Here is a 24,783-nt window from a genome sequence, read left to right as displayed (position 1 = left end):
GGTAGGCAGGTTTTCGACATAACAGCCCAGTTATAAGATAAATTTGGCTTTACTGAAACTAAACATTATTGATCAATGGAGAGAATGCACATCTATCTACATGTATTATGTATTATGTTCCTAGTGGGACTTTCGAACTATAACTGTTGCTGGATGTGTGGGATTTTTCTAATTCACCAATTCCATTACATGACATCCCAAGCAGACTATATATCTACGCTGAGATTCAGCATACTCTAGCCATACGAAGTAACGAAACACTACTGCACTCCCACGGAGACTCTCCTTCTTACTTGAACTTAATTAGCTATCCCAAAGCCCAAATTGTGTAAATGAATATGGGCTTCGTAAACGGGTAAAATAACCCAATTAACACACATTTATTTCAATCAATCACCCTACAAAAACCAGTGAAAACAATTTTTTTTTTGGCAAAGGGTAATTGTATTGAGCAAAAAGAAAAAATTACAGTTCACACATGGGAGAGTCTAGTGTAGACACTCCAACAGTTAGTGAAAAGGATACAATGTAAGATAAAGTTACACTGTAAACCTGTAATAGGTAGAATTACCCTATGCACGAACTGAGGTTTGTTTGGCCACCATTGCTTCACTCTCTTTTCACTACTCTTTGTTAGCTTCAGCAAAACATTATGTTTTCAACTCCTCAATGTTTACATCACTATACAACATACGAGAACAAAGACTTGATCAAATATGTTTGATTTTATGACGTTAGATACAAGTGCTCGGACCACGATTAACTGTCCAGCGTCCTTAAATATATAGTAAATACCCAAAAACAGGATAGTACGTATTTGGGTGTTCATACTCCAATGGTTGGCAGAAATCCGTATTACAGAAATTAGCTGTTGTGTTTCTTTAATCTGCCTCTCAATTCTCAATACCTCAAAAGCATTTGCCTGCAATCAAGTATCCATCTATCCTCCCGAAAGAATGTAAAATCAGTGGCGATGACAGAGAAGCGAAGTAGAACTCCACAGTTATAGTTGATTCCAGTGTTGATTGCAGGAGGCTTTACAAAGTCCAACACTATTCTCGTTGCGAAACCCTCATTGTTGAACACTTGAACATGACCAGAATGGTTGTAGTTCGTATGTACCGCTTCTACATTGCTCTTTCCAAGTTAAGGCCAACTGATCCAAAGCTTAGAAAAGCAGTATGATTATCACAATGGCACCTTTTGAACTAGTGCCGTCATAACTCATAATTTGCCTTGTTAAGGAAGGTTGTCCATGTTTTCTGCCTTCTTCCTTAGAAGAAACTTTTGAACCTTTCCAGTTGAAGTTCTTGGCAGATCATCAAAAACAACAGTACGGGGAGCCATATAGTGAGGCAAGTGATCCCGGCAAAATTTGATAATCTCTTTGGCTTCCACACTGCACCCTTCTTTCAATTTTACGAAGGCAAAAGGTGTCTCGCCCCAATGATGGTCAGGCTGTCCAACGACTACAGCCTCCAGTACTGCTGGGTGACTATACAACACTGTTTCCACCTCAATAGTGCTTATATTCTCTCTGCCAGAAATGATAATGTCCTTTGAACGATCCTTCACTTTTATGTAACCGTCAGGATGCTTCACAGCTAGATCCCTACTTCGAAACCAACCACCATCAAATGCTTCCTGTGTTGCTTTCAAATCTTTGAGGTACCCACTTGTTGGAATCTCTTGATGATTAGCATTTCAAATTACAATTCCCAGTAGGAGTCATTCTCTGATTTGGAAACCGAGTGCCTATTCCAAATAGGAGTCTTTATTTGTTTTGGAAACAAACGAACTTACCTCTATATAAACAAAGACTTTGCGTCCATAATAGGTATTCAAGAGAGAAACATGTTGGAGTTATCCCTCACATGAGGAGAAACCCAAGTTCCTGGCGTGAAGAAAGAAGGCCAAGAGCGACAAGATTTGTTCTTGTTCTTTCGAAGCGACCAGCTCTTGCCTTGACGAACCTCCAGGCAATTGAGCGCGCCCCGCGCTCGACTTGGCCTTGCCCAAGGCACGGGCCCCGTGCCCATACCTATTTTTGGCAGCATTCTATTTTTTGGTGAACCGCGAGTTTGCAATATAGGTTGGGGTTTTTTGGCAAAACCTAACACTCAGAAGAGACACGAAAATATACAAGAACAAAGAGAGAAACCCAATCTTGAAAGCAATCAAGATTGAGAGATAACTTTTGCAGAGAGACAAGCCTGTAAAGAGAGAGAAGTGATCTAGTAAGGTGAGAGACTGCAAGGAGTGATTGTAATCTTCCTTCCCACTTTATAAAAGGATTAGCTCTTATGGAAGTAGGCATCATTGGCCGAACCACGGTATATCTTTGTGTTGTGGTATGTTTTTATTGCTTTACATTATTATATGTTGTTAATAGTTGTTTAGCAAGTTGGGCATGTTAGTTTGGTTATAGGGATTATTTAGATTGTTGATTGGAGTTGTTATTGTTCAAATATAAATTATCTGTGTAGTTGGGAATCGATTGGTATTGGTATAAACCCCAACAAGTGGTATCGTAGCCAAGTTAGATTAGCCTAGGGTGTTATCCAAATCTTGGTCGGAAGATGTTTGACAAAACTCCTGAAAGAAGATTTGTGTTTAAATAACTTGTAGAGATGGACAATTCGTGAACACTCGCATGACGAGTCTGAATAGGAAGAACTACATCATTTGGAAAGCCAAGATGGAAGACTTGCTTTATTGCAAGGACTTGGCACAACCCATTGAGAATGAAGGAGAAAGACTAGAATCGGTTGCTGCGGCTGAGTGGAGCAAGCTTGACAGAAAAGCAATTTGGCACATTCGACAGTGGATTGATGACAGTGTCTTTCACCATGTATCCCAAGAGACTACAGCTTTTGGCTTGTGGAAGAAACTCGAAGACCTCTATAAGAGGAAATCGGGCAGAAACAAAGTGCTGGTCGTTAAGAAGTTTGTCAACACGAAATACTAAGAAGGTTCTTCAATGTCTAAGCATCTTAACAAAGTACAGAATACCATCAATCAGATGCATTTGATGAAAATTAATTTGGGAGACAAAGTTGAGGCTTTGTTTCTTTTAGGCTATCTACCCGAAAGTTGGGAGACGTTAGTAGTCTCTCTACACGGAGCAGCCAAGGATGGAATCGTTACCATGGAGATGGCTACCGCGTCTTTGTTGAATGAGGAGACTAAAAGGAGTTCAAAAGGTAGCTCCTCTCACTCAGAGATCCTTCTCACAGAGAAATGGGAGAGAGGTAGCTAGAAACAGAAAACCATCTCGTTCTAAAGATGATGACAGAAGTAAATCTAGGGGTGAAGCTATAACTCCTAAGGCAGAGAGGAAATGTTACTATTGTGCCACCAAGGGACACTTCAGGTATGAGTGCAAAACACTGAAGAGGGATGAGAAGAATAACTATGTACATGAAGACATGGTGTAGAGGAATGGAAACACAGGCAGAGATACTACCGCACTAGTCGACTATCTAGTAGGAATTGTGTCAGGTTGTAGTGTGTGCTGTCTTAGTACCTCAGGCCAAGATACAGAGTGGGTGATAGATACAGGAGCATCATATCATGTCACACCGCACAGGAGATTCTTCACTACCTACAGCTATGGTGAATATGGTGAAGTGAAGATGGATAATAGTGGAGTCTCGAAAATTATAGGCATTGGTGATGTTCATGTAGAAACCAATGTTGGCTACACCTTGACACTCAAGGATGTAAGACATGTCCCTGACATTCGGCTAAGCCTAATTTCGGCTGGGAAGTTAGATGACGATGGCTTTGTAAATTCGTTTGGTAATGGGGTATGGAAACTGAGCAGAGGTTCCATTGTAGCAGCCAGAGGGAAGAAAACTTGCTCTCTTTACAAAACACAGGCTAATTTGTGTAAAGTAGAAGTGAATCGCGTAAAGAAGAAGCTTCCGAAGCTGTGGCATAAGAGACTGTGTCATATGGGCATAAAAGGGATGGAAGTTCTTGCTAAGCAAAAGGCCTTGCCAGACATTAAAGGTACACATTTAAATACATGTACTCACTGTTTGGTAGGAAAGCAACACAAGGTGTCTTTCCAAAGATTCTCGTCTCACAGAAAGGATAATGTCCTTGAACTGGTGCACACAGACTTATGTGGTCCTATAAAAGTGAAGTCCCACAGGGGAGCTTTATACTTCATGACCTTCATTGATGATGCGTCAAGAAAGGTATGGGCATATAGTATGAAGACCAAGGATAAAGACCATAGCATGGTTGAAAGAGAGACAGTGAAGTTGTTGAAGTGTATTCGCTCAGATAATGGGGATGAGTACATTGGGCCGTTTGAAGAGTATTGCCAGAGTCATAGGATTCGTCATAAGTAGACCGTTCCCAAGACACCGCAACATAATGGAATAGCAGAGAGAATGAATCGTACCATTGTATAGAGGATGAGATGCATGCTATCTCACTCAAAGCTACCTAAAACCTACTGGGTAGAAGCAATGCGTACAGCCGTGCATGTGATCAACCTATCGCCGTCAAAGCCTCTGAATAGTGATTATCCAGAGAAAGTATGATCAGGCAGAGATGTTGATTATGGATACTTGAGGGTATTTGGGTGTAGGGCATTTGTGCATATTCCGAAGGATGAGAAATCCAAGCTTGATGACAAAGCCTAGCAGTGCATTTTTGTGGGTTATGGAGATGAAAAATTTGGTTACAAACTCTATGATCCGATTAACAAGAAGGTAACCTGAAGTCGAGATGTTGTGTTTCTGGAAGACCAAACCATAGCAGACTTTGAGGAAGGTGATAAGCTACAGGCTTTCACCAATGATCTTGTTGATTTAGAAACAGAAGTTCCTACTATGGAACGTGCAGAAGGCATTGAGAATGCAGAGAACCATGAGTTTGAAGCTCATGATGAGAATCCTATTGCTTATGATGGGATAGAACCTATTGGTATAGAAAATGCAGATGAAGTGCATGAACCACCACCAGAGCAAGCAGAAGTGCATCCTCCTAAGGCACCAACAGATGGGGCAAGGAGGTCAGACAGAAAAAGACTAGCTTCAACCAGGTATCCACCACGTACGTACGTTCTACTATGGGATGGTGGAGAACTGATGTACTATCAAGAGGCTCTTGAAGGTACAGACAAAGAGAAGTGGTTGAAGGTCATGCATGACGAGATGGATTCTTTGTATAAAAAGCACACTTATGAGTTAGTTGAGAAACCAGAAAAACGAAAAATTTTCAAAAATAAGTGGATCTACAAGGTCAAGCATGAGGAGAACAATCCACATATAAGGTACAAAGCTCGCCTTATTGTGAAGGGGTTCAGTTAAAGAAAAGGGATTGACTTTGATGAGATTTTCTCTCCTGTAGTGAAGATGACTTCTATCCAGGTGGTATTGGGTATGACTGCAAGTATGAACCTAGAGGTTGAGCAGCTAGATGTTAAGACAGCTTTTCTTCATGGAGACCTTGAAGAAGATGTCTACATAGACCAGGTAGAGGGGTTTGAGGTCAAGGGCAAGGAGCACCTAGTATGCAAGCTGATAAAGAGCTTGTATAGGTTGAAGCAAGCACCGAGACAATGGTACATAAAGTTTGATTCCTTTATGGTGAAGTAAGGATACAAGAAGTCTGCTTCCGATCATTGTGTGTTTGTTCAAAAATTTCCAGACGGGGATTTCATTGTGCTCTTGTTGTATGTAGATGATATGTTGATAGTTGACCCGAACATCAACAAAATATCCAAGCTGAAGAAAGACTTGAGTAAGTCCTTTGAGATGAAGGATTTGGGTCAAGCAAAGTAGATACTTGGGATGCGGATCACTCGTGATAGAAAGAGTGGAAAGTTGTGGCTTTCTCAAGAAAGCTACATTAAAAAGGTGTTGAAGAGATTCAACATGGATCAAGTGAAGCCAGTCAGTTGTCCACTTGGTGGCCAGTTCTGCATGACCAAAGAGATGTATCCAAAAGGTGAGCATGAGCAGAGTCAGATGGAAAATATTATTTATGCATCCGCAGTGGGCAGCTTAATGTATGTAATGGTGTGTACAAGACCGGATATTGCTTTCGTTGTTGGTGTTGTAAGCCGATTTCTGTCAAATCCAGGGAAGGAGCATTGGGAAGGTGTTAAGTGGATATTGAGATATCTCAAGGGCACTTCCAAATCGTGTTTGTGTTTTGGTGGAAATAAGCCCTTACTTGAAGGCTACACTGATGCAGACATGGCAAGTGATGTTGACTTGATGAAGTCCACCTCCGGTTATCTGGTTACTTTTGCAGAGGGAGCAGTTTCTTGGCAATCTAAGTTGCAAAAGTGTGTTGCCCTCTCCACTACAAAAGCCGAGTATATTGCAGCCACTGAGTGTTACAAAGAGATATTATGGATGAAGAGGTTCTTTAACGAACTAGGGCTAAAGCATAAACAGTTTGTAGTTCCATGTAACAGTCAGAGCGCCATCCATTTGAGCAAGAATCTGAGTTTTCATTCTAGATCCAAGCATATACATGTGTGTTATCACTGGATTAGAGAAGTACTCGAAGACAAGCATTTTTGTATCGAGAAGATCCATACCGGCAAGAACGGGTTGGATATGATGACCAAAGTCTTACCGAAAGATAAGTTTGATATTTGATGTGCTACCACCGGAATGGTAGCAGACTCCTCTTGTTGATTTGGAAATTGCATGGAGGTATCTCCCCTCACTGTTCGGGAGAGTGAGATTGTTGGAGTTATCCCTCACATGAGGAGAAATTGAAGTTCAGTCTACGTGAAGAAGGCTGAGCGCACATGCTCAATTTGTTCTTGCTCGAAGTGCAACCCGCGCTCTTCCCTTGACAAACCTCCAGGCGATTGAGCACGCCCCGCGCTCGACTTGGCCTTTCCCAAGGTGCGCCCCGCGCCCATACCTATTTTTGGTAGCATTCTATTTTTTGTGAACCGCAAGTTTACAATATAAGTTGTTTTGGCAAAACCTAACACTCAGAAGAGACACGAAAATATACAAGAACAAAGAGAGAAACCTAATCTTGAAAGCAATCAAGATTGAGAGATAACCTTTATAGAGAGACAAGTCTGTAAAGAGAGAGGAGTGATCTAGTAAGATGAGAGACTGCAAGGAGTGATTGTAATCTTCCTTCCCACTTTATAAAAGGATTAGCTCTTGTGGAAGTAGGCACCATTGGCCGAACCATGGTATATCTTTATGTTGTGGTATGCTTTTATTGCTTTACATTATTATCTGTTGTTAATAGTTGTTTAGCGAGTTGGGCATGTTAGTTTGGTTGTAGGGATTATTTAGATTGTTGATTGGAGTTGTTATTGCTCAAATACAAGTTATCTGTGTAGTGGGAAATCGATTGGTATTGGTATAAACCCCAACAAAACACATCTAGCACTTCTAAACCCAAGCTACTGTTGTTGTCCTTCTTCTTCTCTTCTTACTGTTAGCCGTCAGAGAGAGTTATACTGCCGTTCTAGAGAGTAGTTTGTTCTAGTGCAAGCCAAACTACTGTAAACCATTGAATCCTGTGAGGAAGACGCCATCTTTGCCGCACCCTTTGGAATCGGAAGAAATCTTAAATCTTTCCTTAAGGACAGCCTAATCCGCGCCTTGGTTGTTCCCTATTACTGCTGTCCTTGTCTACTGTTCCTTCTGTTCTACTCTAGTTGTTGTTTACATACAACTATTCTAACAATCTTATGGAATGAATTTCGTAGCATAACAAAGAAGAGTGTTTTAATACGGCAATAAAATGATAAGTATTTTACTTTGAGTTATTGTTTGTGTTATTGGGTTATGACTTTAGAAATTTTCTAATAATTTCATTTTTCTTAGGGAAACCAATTAAATATTGAATATTTATTGATCTTTTGTGGTTTATCAAACCCTATATGGTTGTAGACCTTTCTCCTACGTTTGTGGGAGTCAAATATGAGATTTAAACAAGAAAAACGTCAAAGTTCGTCTTTTTTATAGTTGTGTCACTCGTTACAAAAACTGCTATAACTTTCAGCTCAGAGCTTGGTTTTGCAATCCACTTCTTGTGTTAGATAGATGATTCAAATAGCTTTCCAGTGGTATAAGGCTTGATACCCAATTCGTCCTGAGCTGGTTCAGAATTACAGTTCTTTTTAACTATTTTTCTAGGAGGAAAATATGGTAATCCGGTTTTTCAATCGGTTAGGTATTGTATTCTTTCACTCTTTGCAATTCTTTTGGTTTAATTATATGGTGATATTCTTGCCTTGAGTTGCATGCTAGTTTTTCTTAGGAGGGAAATTCTTAAGCTTAAACTTCTTTAATAACCTAATCAACAAATTATACGTGTTTATCACTAAGATGTTAATTTGTTTGACTAGAAGTAGTTTGATATTAATTTTCTCTGTATATATGTAGATATATGTAGATGGTCTAAGAGAGATGTAGATGGTCTAAGAGAGACCTTAAGATATTTAATATCAACCACACTCAAATTTTGGATAGTAATTATAATGTATTCAATGCATAATTGCTTACCTCTATTGAGTGTACGTGTTGTTAGACGATGGTTATAATTGTACTGTTATGAAAATACATGTTAGATGAAGTAACTTGTAGCTTATATCAAATATAGCATATGTTAAAGTTGTGTAGCATGCTAGTTTTGGATATTAATCATCGTGAATTTACTTTGAACTTGATGATAGTTTATTGGTAAAATTTTATAGTTGAAGACATTAATGGGTTGAGCCATTAGATGTTGTGGTAGTACTTGAGGTTTTGTTGATAGGGTATTCTATCTTACTTGAGCTCATGTAAAAAGAGGAGGTAGAGTCCTCAGTTGTTTTGCATATTCAGTGGCTTGATTTGTTTAAATATCGTATACTTTTTGTTGTGAGGGGTACAGTTAAAGTTTACTTTTCCTAAACCTATGATATGATATTAACCATGTTTGGCATATATGCATTATTTAACATTGGCATGAAACTTAACCATGTCATATATTATTAAGTAATGAGCATCGTTGTCTACGAGAGGAAACAATATGGGAAACAATCAATATCCTCCTAAACCTAATTTAATCAAGGAGATGTAAGATTATGGATTGTCTTCTTAGACAATATCCTCCAGTGACTATTTTAGACAAGGAGATATAACGCTTGTAGATTGTCATCTTATTAGACATTATCCTCCTATGACTATGAATAAATAGCCAAGGTGATGTACAAGTACGTGGATTGTCTCACTATGTAAGTTGGAATGTTGAATGATTAAAAGAAGAATGATAATGATATTATTTTGGGTAAAACCCTTTTCATCTAATTCTTCTATTCTTTAAAATTCATTTAAATCACTTGTGGATTTCCTTTCATATAGATAGCATGAACATAATATAACTATGTTTAATATGATCCATAATCATAGATTTAAGTAAAGTATATTCTTGTCATAAGAGTGCATATTATTGTCATGTTGATTCTTTTAGTATTTGTAGTGGTATAATGTGTTTTACATGTAAGTTTGATTAGGTTGAGTAACCATTAAACTGTGGGGGGTGGTGACCTATATGCATGACACTGTTTTATCATAGTTTACCTCACAAGATAATTGGAAAGACAATGAACTACAAAGTATGGAAAGGTCTTGGGTCTATCCAAAAATGCTTCAAAATGTGGGGGGTGTCTTGCCAAGGCTATTGTGAATGAATCTAAAAAAAGTTTTTTTTTTTTTTTTGAGACCTAGAACTATCTAGTAGATGTTCATTGGTGAAACTCATAATAGTAATGTTTGTTTTTAGTTGTCATGCGTAATAACAATCTTGTAGATACCGCACTATTATTAAATGTCTTATATGCTAATATTATTTGAGGATGTGTTTTCTATGAAATTGGCATAGAGTGGTTGGATGTTCATAATGAACTACATAAAAGACTATCAGTAAGTATATCTACCATTCACGGTGATGATGTTTATATGTTTCTTTAGGAAGATTCATTAACCTATAAGAAAGTTGTCTGTCTATGAGAAGTGTCCTTTTTAAAGGATATAACTCCTCTAAATTGGACTCTTGATTTATTGGGGGATGTATAGGTTGAATTGGATCTTCAAGAGAAAACTAAAACGTGATAGTTGTATTGCAAAATACAAAGCTAATAATAATAGCCAAGGGGTTTTACTCAGAGACAAGATTTATACTACTTTGGAACCTTGCTCATGTAACTAGAATTTCTTCTTCAGAATTCTAAAGACTCTAGTTGAGTAGTTGTGCGGAACTACAATACCAAGTAGTACCAGGTGATGAGCTTAAGGTATACAATTTAGTTAAATCTTTGTATGAATTGATTCAAGCGCCTATAAATGGCATGAGCAATTCAACAAAATATATGGTGTCGTATGGATGTCAAAGTATCGTTGTTGATAAAGATGTGTCATTTCTTTAGAGTAAAGCAAGACATATGTGTTAATCTCTCTTTGTTTAGATGATTTCATATCATGAGTGCTAACATTGAGAATGTGTATGAGACAGAGAAATTCCTAATTGAAACACATAATAGACCGTCATGGGAGATGATATATAGTTCATTATGTTGTTAAACTCATTTCTGTAACTGCTATATTCAGTTGTCAAGATGTTGACGTTTGAATATGGTTGAAGCCCACAGCGTACCTTAAACTAGACCGGCCGGATGGTATAGGGAAATTTCGAGCACTACATAATTGAATGACTTGTGAATATAGGAATTAAAAGTCATGTTGGTCTCATTATGTTGTTATAGCACTTAGTATAAATATTTTTCATTGAAAAGTATGGGTATTATGATAGTAAGCATGTGTTAACACCTATTATGGCAAATATCCATCTTATGAAAAAATAATCTACTTGTGTTTTCTCATACTAAATATGTCAATATCATTGGTAGCCTATTGTATTTGATGGATTATATATGTGAGACATGACATTGCCTACATTAATTGAATACTGGGTTGATAACCCATTGTTCTTATAAGGAACATTGAATGTATATTGTCAAATTATCCAAGTACTATAGCAAAGTCATTGATTATGGACTTATATTTAGTAGATTTCCATCATTGTTGAAAGGGTAATGTGTTATAAATTGGATCCAGTAACGTTTATGTGTTTACCCTTGATGGAAATTGAGTGTCTTGGATATCATCCAAGCTAATCGCCTTAGAAAAGGCGTGTGATGATGTTGAGTGGGTTAGCGACCTCTTGGCAAATCTTCCTATTGGCTCTAAACAGTCTCCTAATGTGTATATGCTTTGCAACTGTCTCATTGCAATATCTAAGACATAAAGAAATATGTGCAATGGGAAAAGAATACATATAAGTTTGAGATATAACTTAATCAAGCAGCTGCTAAAGATTATGTTAGGTTGGACTTCGTTTGGCCACATGTCTAACCACACCACTTTTTGGAGGCAAGTGGTTATACGTCAAGGGGGATGGGACTTATGCCTATATATATAGGGCGACACTGACGACAACCCTACCTATGTGATTGGAGATCCCATGAAGTAGGTTCAAAGGGAAAAACAAGTCACTTCGTCATTCTGCAGTACTATCATCTTATATATTTATGAGACGTCCCACCCTATGGCGAGATGGTATTATAGTATACTTTGTATAACTATAATTGCAGTGAGTAAGGATGAGTTCTTTAACTCTTATTGGATTCCATAGCCCATATTTTAATGAGGTGGAGTATTTAAACTACAATGTACACCTGATGGAAATCCACCTACGTGAATGTAGAACTGGGTCGGTTCTTATGAGTATTCGGGCAAGTACTCTAGAGCATTCATAGAACACAGGAAGCGCAAAGGCCAAAAAGCGCAACACTGCAAAACTGGCATATAATGAAAAAGCAGTGTGGGTGGATGTGATCTATTTTACTACAAGGAAATGTTGGTTCAAAGATTTTTTAATCCACCACTTTCACGTATTATAAGACATGTTACTCTATGACTAGTTCAAGCCCGTAAAGCATCAGTATCTTAGGCATTGCTTTTTCGATTCTCTCTGGCATTTCATTAACCCATTTCTTTTGTAATACCTATTCCAAAATAGTGGGGGACTATAAGTATTTTGAAATAGTGGGGGGTTGTTGGGATCTCTTGATGATTAGTATTTCAAATTACTATTCCCAATAGGAGTCATTCTCTTATTTGGAAATCGGGTGTCTATTTCAAATAGGAGTCTTTATTTGTTTTGGAAACAGATGAACTTACCTCTATATAAACAAGGACTTTGCATCCATAAGAGGTATTCAAGAGAGAAACACATCTAGCACTTCTAAACCCAAGCTACTGTTGCTGGCCTTCTTCTTCTCTTCTTACTGTTAGCCGCCAGAGAGAGTTATACTGTCGTTCTAAAGAGTAGTTTGTTTTAATGCAAATCAAACTGCTGTAAACCATTGAATCCTATGAGGAAGATGCCACTGCTGCCTTTCTGCACCACTGGAAGGGGCGAAATCTTTTCTTAAGGACAGCCTAATCCGCGCCTTGGCTGTTCCCTGTTATTGCTGTCCTTATCTACTATTCCTTCTGTTCTACTCTAGTTGCTGTTTACATACAACTATTCTAGCTAACACCACTCATCACAGTGTTCCCTCTGAACATCACCTCCCCCATGGTTTTTCCCTCAGGTGGTACACTTTTCAAGGTAATTGGATTCTTTATGTCCACCTCTACTCCAAGATGTTGTAGTCCCTGGCGGGACTTGAGCTCTGCACGTTCTTCAGGCGGCAAGAACTCCCACTTTGGCTTCCACATACAAATCATCCCTGGACCATAAGTTTCAGTCAGCCCATACTGGTGACTAACATTGAAACCCAACTCTTCCATTTTGAACAAGATTTGTGGAGGAGGAGGTGCACCACCAATCATTATCTCCACCTTCCAAGGAAGGGTTTTCCTGTCACTAGGTGTAACGTTCACAATCATATTCAAGACAGTCAGTGCCCCACCCAAGTGGTTCACCTTGTGAAGCATGATGTTCCCATATATGTTCTTTGGAGTAACTTTACGTAGACACACATTTGTTCCACCTTGAGCAGCCACTCCCCAAGTGAGGCACCAACCGTTGCAATGGAACATAGGCACGGTCCACAGGTAAATAGGCATTGCGCCCATCCCATGAAGAAGAACGGTAGAAAGGGAATTGGTATATGCACCTCTGTGGTTGTAAACAACTCCTTTGGGACTTGATGTTGAACTGGAAGTATAATTCAGGGAAATCGGGTCCAATTCATCCTTTGGTTGTCCAATCTCAAAATCAGGATTTCTAGTTTTCAGAAGACTTTCGTACTCCAAGGTGGTAGAAGTGAAGGTACTGTCATGAATTGGATTATTGGATTTAGTGATCAAGACCAATTCGAGTGGCTTAGTTTCCTTCATAGAGAGAAGTTTGAATGCACCATGAGCAATATCAAGCAACTGATAATCTACAAAGATAATCTTCGCCTCTGAGTGTCTAAGTAGTCTCGACACCATCTCTGAGTTGTAACGTATATTAAGAGTACAAAGAACTGCTCCTGCCATTGGGACACCGAAATGAAGCTCCATACATTGCCGGGACATTAGGGGCCAGCGTAGCTACCTGCTCAATAAAATATAGAGCATGTAATGGAGTGTAAAAGGGATGCTAGTACTAGATGGAAAGACTAATTATTTTAGAGACAGCAAAAATTAAAAGATGGGAAGCAATGGAATGAGGAGAAAAAGAAAATAAAATAAAAAATAGTCCATTCATCATGCATGCACTGGGCAGGGAAGCTAAGAGATGGGGTTACAATAAAAACTAAAACAAGTAGGGGACGGTTATATGCATGAACTCAAACTTGATAATACAAGATGTTACCTTGTGAGAAACTTAACCATTGTAGCTCACGTAAGGACTGTTTGGTTGAAATAAATTGGTTGCATATACCATTGAACCTTTTGTTGCTAAGAAGAGATAGTGTTCTTCCCAATTCACTCAACACACTTTTCCACACCCCCAAGAGGAGTTTTTTCAGCTCAACAAGTAGTGCTCTTGTATCTTCAACTTATTTTATGCACAACACATTTAAAATAATTAGGTTAATTTATTTGCGTTCAGTATGCATGTTGGCATGCCAGCGGTGCCATAAATGTGTAGGCTGCAAGAGTAAAATTAAACAAAACAATTGACATTTTTAGTGCAAGTCAAAAGACTCTGATATAATTGAAATTAAAGAGCAAGGTGTCGCTCTACCAAACTTATGGCATGAATGCGTATTTTGGAGATTAAAATTGAAACACTACTCATTCTTATCAATATATTCATACGCAAGTATGCCAAAAACAAAAATTGCTCACTAAAGCAACAATTACCATAATACCTACTTATATGGGCATATTGAGCAAAAGACAAAATCGTTTCGCTAATCTCTATTCGGCAAAACATCTCAATGTGAAAATACTTAAAATCGGAATTATCCAACGTCAACCACAACTTAATTTAAACATAAGAAAGCATTTTATCAAGAAAAAGAGAATAATGAGGAACAACTGCAAGGGATGGGATGGATTGCATAGCAAACCCTAAGTACTCAATCTTGAACACTTTTTGACAACTTGACTATAAAATCAAACCCCAAAAAAGAAAATTTAACCATTCAAACAAAAGAAACAGGAAAAAGAAGGCATGTATGACTATATATATACACACTCAACCACAAAATTGACATCTGTCATGTTTGTAACAGTGCTACCAAGTCCAGATTCAAACATTAACTTGCATAATAGAATTGCGTCAGTGTCCACATTGCATATCAATGTAACACAATTGCATTAATGTAATTGTTGCACTACTATTATCAAGGGAAGTTGCAGGGATACGATTACTAGGATTACCTTCAATTCTATCCAATGAATAGCTGACAAATGTATAAATTTAACAAAGAGTAATCATACTGACATGCCTTGAGAAAGAGACTTTAATGAACTGACATACCTCAAAATAGTGGCTATGCCTCTACCGATTTTACCCACCGCCACTGGTATGAGAGTCAGAGAATCATTTACATACCAATAGCGAATCATCAATTCATCACCTCAGTGACAGTTTGTTCACATCAAATGCAAATCAAATCAATTCAAGTTTCTTCAAGTGGTAATACTCTACAGATAAAGGGATACCAATATTGTTGGCACCTTCACAACCCTCGGCCAATCCACACATGTAAATATTAAATCCCTCACAGGACCAAATCACGTGAGCTAGGTATTATTAGTAATTCTAGAAATATGAAACTAAAGCATATGCAAATGAGAGTGATGTATCAAATCAAAGAATTGGTTTAAACCAATTTTTTGGATAAAATGAATAGACATTACGAAAATACAACATAAGTTAAGGAAGGTTTTAAAAATGAAATTGTATGACAAATTGAGTAAGCCAGGAAAAAAAATAATCATAAAATGAAGATAGAAACAGTGTTTAAAAACAAATTCAAAAGTTGTACCTTCTGGGGGATGGCTGCAACAAGAAGATTTATGCAAAGTGTTGGAGAGAAAGATTGCCGAGACGAGACTGCTAGAGTTTAGAGAACCAATTTCTAAAAGTGGAGAGTTGAGGTTTTAATTGTAGGTATTAAACTCTTAATAAGTGTCGGAGAGGATATCAGAGTAATGGAAGGAAACAATCACTGGTGCTCTAACTCTCTTAATAAGTACAGAAGAGGGAGTAACGACTGTATTAATGGGTGTCTTCAATAATCCAATTAATTTTTTGGTGAAGGAAAAGAAACTACAGAGGTAGTAAGAGCATTCCCAATGCAAGTCAGTGTTTTTTACCTCCACTTAGGCTCAATTTCCCCTCTTTGCTACCGTTTTGGTGAAAAGCAAGGTGAGGGTGCCAAATGCAAAGGTGACTTTAAATCTTGGACGGGATGTTTGATTCCGTCTGAATGTAAAAATCGAAAAAATGCACCGAACGGAATGAAACATCCAGTCTAAAGTTTTAAAAAAAAATCGAAAAAACACGTGAGACGGAATTAAATCGAAAAAACACGTGAGACGGAATTAAACCGAAAAAATCTGCAAACATGCATGCGAAAAAAAAAAAAAAAAAAAAAAAAAAAACACGAGACGGAATAAAACATTCCATCCGAAGCTCACAACTCAGTGAAAATCTCAGTAGCAAGTGCTACCCTCGTTATGACTTAGTTACAAGTCACCAACTTTGTCACCCTTGTATTGGGCAAGGGTTTTTTGGTATTCAAAGGTGAAAACTCTCAATTTCCGTTTATAGTGACTTGCATTGGGAATGCTCTAATGGGGAGAGAAAGTGGCTTGGGTTATTCAGGAAAGAGACGGAAAAAAATGATAGAGTCTCATTAATTTCTTCACAAAACTGATTCCCACATAATAAGCTGGGTTATTGATGGAGATTAGCTGTTCAGGCCCTAAGCCCACGTCAAACTTGAGGAGAAGATCAGGACTGCACATGAATGACCGATGTAAGGGAATGTCAGGAAATTCATTATTCAATTAAAATTGCTTGCCACAGCGCCCACGTCTCAATCCCAACTTATAATCTTAATTATTTACCCAAAAAGAAATTAACCTTAATTGATGTTTTATACAAAATGTTGAAAGTTAATCTAAAGTAAATGGATTTGAAACACAACACTTGGAGGATAGCACTCATTTAACAACACATAAAAAATAAATTTCATGCATCACACTCAAAAGAGAATCCAATGTTTTTTTAATGATATTTAATGGAGGATTAATAGTACAAATTAATTGATGGAGTAATTAATGGAATAGAAGTGATCCCAACACGCAGATCCCTATAAAATCTCCACCACCCTTTGTCTATCTATTTTGTTTTATTATAATAGATGCATCTACAACTTACAATGCAATGTTAGACATTTTGTTTTATTTTCACCGAATGATTTTGAGCATTAATAATCATTGTTGATTTTCCACTATTAATGTTACGGTTTGTTGATTTTCGCCGTTTTGAGCATCAATGACATTGGCATATTACCCCTTGTATATTCCATCTTTTCGCCTAAGTTAAGATTAATTTTCCTTTATCACGCATGGTTTCTGTTAAATAAAAATATTGCGTACATTTTACATGATCACAACTTCATTCTCCAATACTTGATATTTAATATTCGAAAAAACTAGTGTACACCACCAATACTCCTCAATAATTTCTAGTTACGGTTTCTAATACAATGACTAGACAAATGAAACGTTAATTTTACATACATATGGGATAAACTGATTAGACAACTAGAAAAGAAAAGTTTGGCTAACCCTGAACTAGAATCCTGGCTCCGCCAGTGTAGCGAACATAAGTATGAACTCATGAAATGCATGTCAATTTTTCCAATTTCTTACGATTCCTATATATATATGTTCTAGTCAGGACCTGTATTGAACAAAATCCGGACTAATAATATTCACGTGACTAATGACCAATCCTATATATATATATATATATATAAAGAAATGCTCTAGTCAGGACTTCCCGTATTGAACAAAATCCGGACTAATAATATTCACGTGACTAATGACCAATCCTTTCTTTATTCTCTCTCATCTCTTTCTCAATTTATTTTCTCACTTGGACTCCACACTCTCTCTCTCCATTTTTACTCTTACGTCTTCTCTCCTCTCACTCTCTCTCCACATTACTGATTTTATTCTCCCCACCGACCCCACACACTCTCTCTCCATATTTAGTTCTCACTTTACCTCTCTCTCCCTATTTGATTTTTATTATTAATGAATACTTAATCCATGCCCTCTCTCTAATCTCTCTCTTCACTTTTAACTTTTTGCTGCCACTTCCGAAAGTGCACACGATCTCTCACCACATGCTATCAAAATTCGTCGTCGATTTAGAAATTGATCGTAAAACATTCTTAACACAAAATCATGTTTAGACTTCTGGCTGTCAACTTCCACTTTATCAAACTTCTTTTTTTGCAAAACAATTTCAACGTGAAAGCAAATTTCTTTAACTTTTTTTACATCTTCTCCCACTCCATCAAATGTTTTCAGTAGAATTACATCTTTAGGATCCTCTAGACAATGGTATTTAAGCTCCTGGATTAATTCCTAGATTTATGTTAAAACTTCAACACCTTTCTCGGGCATTCATAATCCCGGACATTCACTTGGTGGTTGCCGACTGTCTCAAGGAAATGAGATGCTTGGAGCACTTGACGATTCTTACACTCAGCATTGTTGACTTTGAAGACCATCTTGATACCATAATGTCTTTGCAGGAGCGAAACTTAAAAGATTTACAATTAACTTATACAGTTCTACCGGTGATTTCATTTGAGAAAGTCCAATATTTTTTCTAGACCAACTAATGTGTAAGTAAATCTGTACACTATTGGTTTTGCATTCCTCATTTACATATAGTCCTGCTATTAGAACATTGTGACAGAGTCTATTGAGCATTCATCAATTCTTATACTGCTTTAAAGTCTATAAATTGGCTCAACAAGCACTAAACGGTTTTCTTTGTAACACTTCCCACACTTTTCAGGGTGTTTCTCCTGATTCAGCTCATAAGTATAATAAGTTTAATAATGTGGTTGGATGATTGTTGTCGCTCAGACAAGTACTCGGAGAGATGGTAAACACCATTTAGTTCAATTAAAGGAAAAAACCTGACTGATCAATATAGCCACATGGAATAATACTAATCACATGGAATAAAACCTGACTGGTCACTCGGAGATTGTGGTTTCTTAGGAAGGCCAGTCATCAGACTCTGTCACCAACAATGAAAGTCCTCCTAGAAAGGTAAAATCATACTAGTCCCAATTTGAATATTCTACTCTGTTTTGTTCTGTACAAGTGCATTTTTATTTTATTTTTTTTCCAAGAAAAATGGTAGTGATCACCTCATTTCCAAGAGAGAGAGAGAGAGAGAGAGAGAGAGAGAGAGAGAGAGAGAGAGAGAGAGAGAGAGAGAGAGAGAGAGAGAGAGAGATGGAGAAAATGAGTGTGGAGCAATTGAAAGCCGTGAAAGAACAAATAGATCAAGAAGTTGTTTTTCTTTAAGACAGCTTAAACAACGTACGGTCTGCTAGTACTCGTCTCAAAATCGCATCTAATGCTCTTCACGATCTCTCTCTTCGTCCTCAAGGAAAGCAAATGTTAGTTCCACTCACAGCATCTCTTTATGTACCTGGAACTCTTGATAGTGCTGATAAAGTTGTCGTTGATATCGGCACTGGTTACTTCGTCGAGAAAACCATGGCTGAAGGCAAAGAGTATTGTGAATGCAAAATGAACTTAATGAAGTCTAATTATGACCAACTTATTGAGGTTGCATCCAAGAAAAAGAACATAGCTGATGAAGCAGGAGCCTTCTTGCAGGCAAAGTTGAGGCAAGCAGCTCCAACAACATAGTGAGAAGTGGGTTTGAGAAAGGATTTTCTAACTTTCAAGTAAATGTTTGCTAGTTGGGTGAGTAGGATCAAGCTAGAATGCTAAAAAGCAACTGTTTAGAGTGACTTAGATACCATGTGGTGCCGAGTTTCAAGTACCAACCAAACGTATTTGTGCTAAGAACTCTGATTTTAGCTTTACACATGGTGTGGAACTTTTTGTGACACCAATTTGTGGTGTCAGAAACTTATGTCAGAAACAGTGGAACCAGAGAAACAGTAAACTTCACTTGGTTGGAAACTTAGAATCAAATTCTTTAGCAAACTTGTACCGAGAACTAGCTAAAAGTCATTAAAAGTTATAAGTTTAAGAATTCATTAGCTTAAAAAAATAAAATAGAAACACCTCAATTCATATACTAAAGAACAGTGCTAATTCTAGCTACGACCCCATTTAATTTATCGAAGAAAAAAAACTACTAACTCCATTTCACAAATGGATAGCACCACCAGTTCACTATATGGTCCACTCAAGGCAAGTGTTTAACTTCTGTAGAGGCTGACAAGTTACCACCACCATCAGCCGAACTTTGAGTGCCAGTTGAACCTATAAAATCCAATATTAAGCTCAATACAAATAAAAATAAAAGAGTACATATTAAATAAAAATAGTAAGCAATCGAAAATTACCAATCAATTTCGGACAATTTCTTTTGTCATGCGATTGCCCAGTAAGTCCACATCCATTACAACGCCTTAGTTGACTTGCTTGAACATGTGCCTTCTTTTTTCCCCCTTGTAATCTATGTTTTCCACTGCCTTTTGCTTTAACAGGATTAGGCTCATTCAAAGTCACATGTCGGTGCGTTTTTTCTATTGGAGAAATTCCAACTCCTTTAATAGCCAGCATTTCCTTAATCTTTTCATGTACAACTTTCAAATGTTCTTCATATACTTCACTTGCCTCTTCACAAGCTACGGCGTCATCATCAAGTACCCTTGAAGTAAGATGAGATAATTTTGTGTGCCTCAACAACATAAAGTTGTTACTATTTTCTTTCACCTCTTTCCCACCATCTGATATTATTTCTTCCAATTTTGTGTCTTTCCTCCATCTACTCAGTATATAAGCATCCGGCAAGTAAACAATTTGACTAACTTTCAAGTAAGTCAAAATGTGTCTACAAGGAATTCCTTCAAATTCAAATTTCTTGCAGCTACATGTAGCAAAATTTAGAACCATATCATATACAATTTTTCGCGGTCTAGAATCTCTTGCACTTGGCCTTTTCACCATGTAGACAACCTGATTTTCATATTCTACTAAACTTTCAATAAAGTACTCCAAACTCTCCCACAACTCATTCTGAAATCTAAGAAAAATAGACAATGTATAAATATCTGCCATCTGCTTCTCCATAGAAATTGGGGTTTTCATCACGGGACGCTCATTGTTATCAACATGATCAGCTTGCAATTCTTTATGACGCTGGTATTCAAGTGCCCTATTAAATCGCGTAACAAATTCATTTAAAGAATTTTCTTTAGAGACATACCTCTTGAAAAATGCATGTGAACTTTCCGCCCTTTGACTACTTGACATGCCGGCAAAAAAAAATGTGTTTCACAAATGATGGAACCCACGGACCGAGATACCATACAATGCGACTAACCAAGTGTTATCTTTTAGTTCGCTTTTTCCCTATTGTTTCTTGACACATTGCCTCAAACTCTTCCCCGGACTCGTATTCCAAATGCAATTTTGAAACGCAGTATAGTGATCTCTATAGATGACTGCATCCAATTTTTCAGAAAACTTGTTCAGAATATGCCAAATGCGAAGATCGGTGATATGTATTTGGAAGAGCTTGAGCAATAGCTTTGACATAGCGGGGTCTTGATCGGTGATAATCATTTTGGGAGGGTCAACTGACATTACTTCCATCCATTTTTGGAGTAGCCAAATGAATGATTCTGTCGTCTCGTCACACAGGAATGCACAACCAAATATTACAGTCTGTCGATGTTTATTCACCCCTACAAATGGTGCAAATATCATACCATATTTATTAGTTTTGTAGGTTGTATCAAACACTACTACATCACCGTAAAGCTTGTACGCCCTTATTGTCTTTGCATCAACCCAAAAACAATCTCAGTTTTGAAAGAAAATGAAGAATTTTTTTTCTTGCTCTGACAAAAAATATTCCATCAATATCTCTGCATCATGCCCATCTACTAAGCTCTTTGAATCTCTAACAAAATTTCTAAGGTCTTTTTCTGTACAACCAATATTTTATATTCCACCCGCTTCCATTGAAAGAATACTAATTTGCTGGTTTATAGGTATATTAGCAGATGATAAAAGATTAGACAATGACTTTTTTGTATTAGATACGCCACGGTGAGATCTCAACAGATGTACTTTATGAGGGGTAGAAAGTGAATGGTTGTGGACCTCAATAAATTGGCTGACGCTGTAACCCGACTTCAATTTATTCTTCAAAACTGACAATTTTGCCTTGTAACCCTCACGAACAATCCCCCGTCGCCTTTTCTTTTCTCTCTTATTTTTCTGTTTAGGTTTCCCTTCTTTGAAACAACAGTACTCCTTCCTAGTTATTTCATTGCCTTCTTTATCCTTCTTAGTATAATTACTTCGTATACTAAATCCAGCCACTTTTGCATAAGTGTTGTAAAATTCATAAGCTTCATCCAAAGAGTGAAATTCTTGTCCTATTTTCAGTTTGCAATCTTCTTTTACTTCAGGCATATAAACCATATCAGACTGTTCTTCTTCATTTGAGTCAAAATGTTCAAACTCCATATCCATTCAATAGATGCTACACATAACAATTTCAAAATATGAGCAAAATTATAATTAGTTGGCATTTAATAATAATTCTTGAGAAATTAAATGTATATAAATTAAATATACCACCCCCAATATGTTGAAAACGGAATATAATTAGTTAGCATTTAATAATAAAAAATTGAGAAAAAATTGAGCTTACTAGTGTGATGATGCTGAAAAACAAGAGTAGTATAGCGTTGACTATTTTGTTCCACGTTGGAACACTCTTAAAAAGTGAAAAATAAAAAAGTGTGGTGGTGATATTGATGTGAGAGTGTGAAGGTGTGGTCGGAAGTTGGGAAGTGTGAAAAAAGAAATTAAAGATAGAGTGGAGAGAGGCATGAGAGAAAAAATTGAGGAGAATGAAAAAGTCACGTGAAATTGTTTGATAAAGTGGAGAGAGAGGAGAGAGGAGAGAGAAAGAGAGTGTGTGGGGTCAAAGAAAATCAATAAAGTAGAGAGAGAGAGAGAGAGAGAGAGAGAGAGAGGAGAGAGAAAAAGTGGGGTTGGAGAAAAAAGGAGAGAGAAAAAAAATCACGTGAAATTGTTTGAAAAAGAGGAGAGAGGGGAGAGAGAAAGAGTGTGTGGGGTCAAAGAAAATTAATAAAGGAGTGAGAGAGGAGAGAGAAAAAGTGGGGTTGGAGAAAAAAGTTGAAAGAAAGGAGAAAGAAAAAAAATCACCTGACTTTGTTTAGTCTGGAAGTTTTTTTATCCGGGAAGTCCTGACTAGAGCAAAACTATATATATATATATATACCGCTCTTAGACGGACGTCCGTTTACGGACTTTACTTAAAAACAGAAATTTCAAAATACAAAATATCTCTCACGAAGGGTTTTCTCATGACTCTTCTTCTCTCTCCGAAGTCCAAACTTACCGTGACTGTTTCCCTCCCTCCTGACTCTCTTTCTCTCTCTCATGGGTTCCTCTTCTCTCTATTTCTAATCCTAAAATTCTGATTAAAAAAAAGTTGCATATTCGCGTGTAAAATATTTTGATTCATACTCAAAATGTTCAAACAAAAAAGGAAATTATTTATCGTGATATACACAGCCAGTATTCTTATCTGCTCCGATTGTTTGAATATGGTGGGTTGCCTCCTGAGACAAACTATTTGTTCTTGGGAGACTATGTAGATCGTGGTAAGCAGAGCTTATAGACCATTTGCCTTCTCCTAGCGAACAAGATCAAGTATCCAGAGAATTTTTTTCTTCTGAGAGGCAACCATGAATGTGCTTCCATTAACCGTATATATGGGTTTTATGATGAGTGCAAGAGGAGGTTTAATGTATGGCTTTGGAAGGTATTTATTGATTGCTTAATTTGCCTACCTATGGGGCTCTTATTGATGAAAAGATTCTTTGCATGCATGGGGGTTTGTCTCCGGATCCGAGGAGTTTGGATCGATTCGGAATATTGCTCGTCGATAGATGTCTTTGGATCGAGTTTGCTTCCATGATTTGCTTTGGGCTGATCGACAAAGGCGTCGAAGGTTGGGGAGAAAATGGCAGAGGTGTATCATATACGTTTGGACGACAAGGTTGCAGAGTTTCTTCGAAACATGACCTTGATCTCATTTCGGTCTCACGGGTAGTAGAAGATGGATCGAATTCTTTGCCCAATCGGTGGTGACTATATTCTCTCGCCAAATTATTGGGCGAGTTTGACAATCTTTGATGCAATGATGAGTGTAGATGATTTGTTAATATGTTCCTTTCAGATCCGAAGCCCTACGATAAGAAAGGAAAAATAGGATTCAAAGAACATCTCAAAACCGGGGATGCCACCTCATAAGGGTGGAAAGGGATGATTCATGAGCCTCAATACATACCATCGGGTTAGTGCACACATCTTTGGTTGATATCTCATTTTGCAAATAGGTTGTTGCTTGAATATTTGAGATACGTTGCATAATTCTTCAATCAGAGAATTCTGTCTTTACCTCTTTTCTTTTACTACCAGAGGAGCAGATATACAAAAAAAAAAGAGTCTTTTTGAGTTATCCCCCCAAAGATATGTCGAGTTTTGTGTTTAACCCCCAAAATTTCAATCATCACAATTAGACCCCCAATCTGTCTCAGAACTCTAAAAACACTGTTCATTTTTCCCATAATACCCAAACTACCCTTTCAAGAAAATTGCAAATATCAGTATTGCAGTATCAGTATTTCCAGTGTTTGTTTTCCAAATATCTTTTGCTTATTGCGCCATCCCTTGAATGGTCAATTAACGAGTAGTATTTCTCTTACAGTGAGACCTTTTTCATTTCATGAGACAATTTCAAGCCGCCGCCCGAACGTCTAGAGGGTGTACGACGTTGGTGTAGGCTCATGACATTGGAGTTGGAATTGGGTTTGAGGTTGCCGCTTGTGTTTCGGTAGAAGGAGAGATGGAGGTTACGTGTAATGAGGATCTTGGAAATTTAGTTGTTTAGCTAACGTTGAATGTAGTCCTTAAGTTGTTACCATTGGATGGGTGAATTTTATGGAAATGTGTATAAATGGGAATAAGTAATGAAACGAAGGTTTTGATT

At 37.5% G+C, this 24,783-nt stretch overlaps 2 protein-coding genes and 2 pseudogenes across 2 annotated transcripts; 2 read left to right on the top strand and 2 right to left on the bottom strand.

Moving 5' to 3' along the window:
• Positions 1-706: 706 nt before the first annotated feature.
• Positions 707-18,253, bottom strand: LOC147502889 (isovalerate--CoA ligase AAE2-like). The gene is given in 6 exon segments (XM_086604641.1): positions 707-1,675; positions 4,173-4,180; positions 12,603-13,562; positions 13,564-13,599; positions 15,523-15,555; positions 18,134-18,253. Coding segments are annotated over 6 exon segments (1,593 nt in total). The 3' UTR covers positions 707-1,239.
• Positions 18,254-18,995: 742 nt separating this feature from the next.
• On the top strand, positions 18,996-19,579 carry LOC147502888 (prefoldin subunit 5 pseudogene; annotated as a pseudogene).
• A 347-nt stretch (positions 19,580-19,926) lies between these two features.
• On the bottom strand, positions 19,927-20,999 carry LOC147502887 (protein FAR1-RELATED SEQUENCE 5-like). The gene is made up of 2 exons (XM_086604640.1): positions 20,087-20,999; positions 19,927-20,003 (listed from the first exon to the last, which is right to left on the bottom strand). Exons 1-2 carry the CDS (start codon positions 20,997-20,999, stop codon positions 19,927-19,929), a joined length of 990 nt encoding a protein of 329 aa, XP_086460766.1.
• Positions 21,000-21,186: 187 nt separating this feature from the next.
• On the top strand, positions 21,187-24,003 carry LOC147502886 (serine/threonine-protein phosphatase PP1 pseudogene; annotated as a pseudogene).
• The last annotated feature ends 780 nt before the right edge of the window (positions 24,004-24,783 follow it).

Source organism: Coptis chinensis, chromosome 4, assembly GCF_015680905.1.
Source record: "Coptis chinensis isolate HL-2020 chromosome 4, ASM1568090v1, whole genome shotgun sequence".
NCBI lineage: Eukaryota > Viridiplantae > Streptophyta > Magnoliopsida > Ranunculales > Ranunculaceae > Coptis > Coptis chinensis.
Note: the sequence above shows the minus strand (reverse complement) of the source record. Positions and strands in the feature narration are given on the sequence as shown.

Coding starts and splice junctions, on each gene's coding strand:
- LOC147502887 (XM_086604640.1), bottom strand. CDS start 20,999: ATGTCAAGTAGTCAAAGGGCGGAAAGTTCACATGCATTTTTCAAGAGG. Junction 20,004..20,086: donor AAATTGTCCGAAATTGATTG/GTAATTTTCGAT, acceptor TGGATTTTATAG/GTTCAACTGGCACTCAAAGT.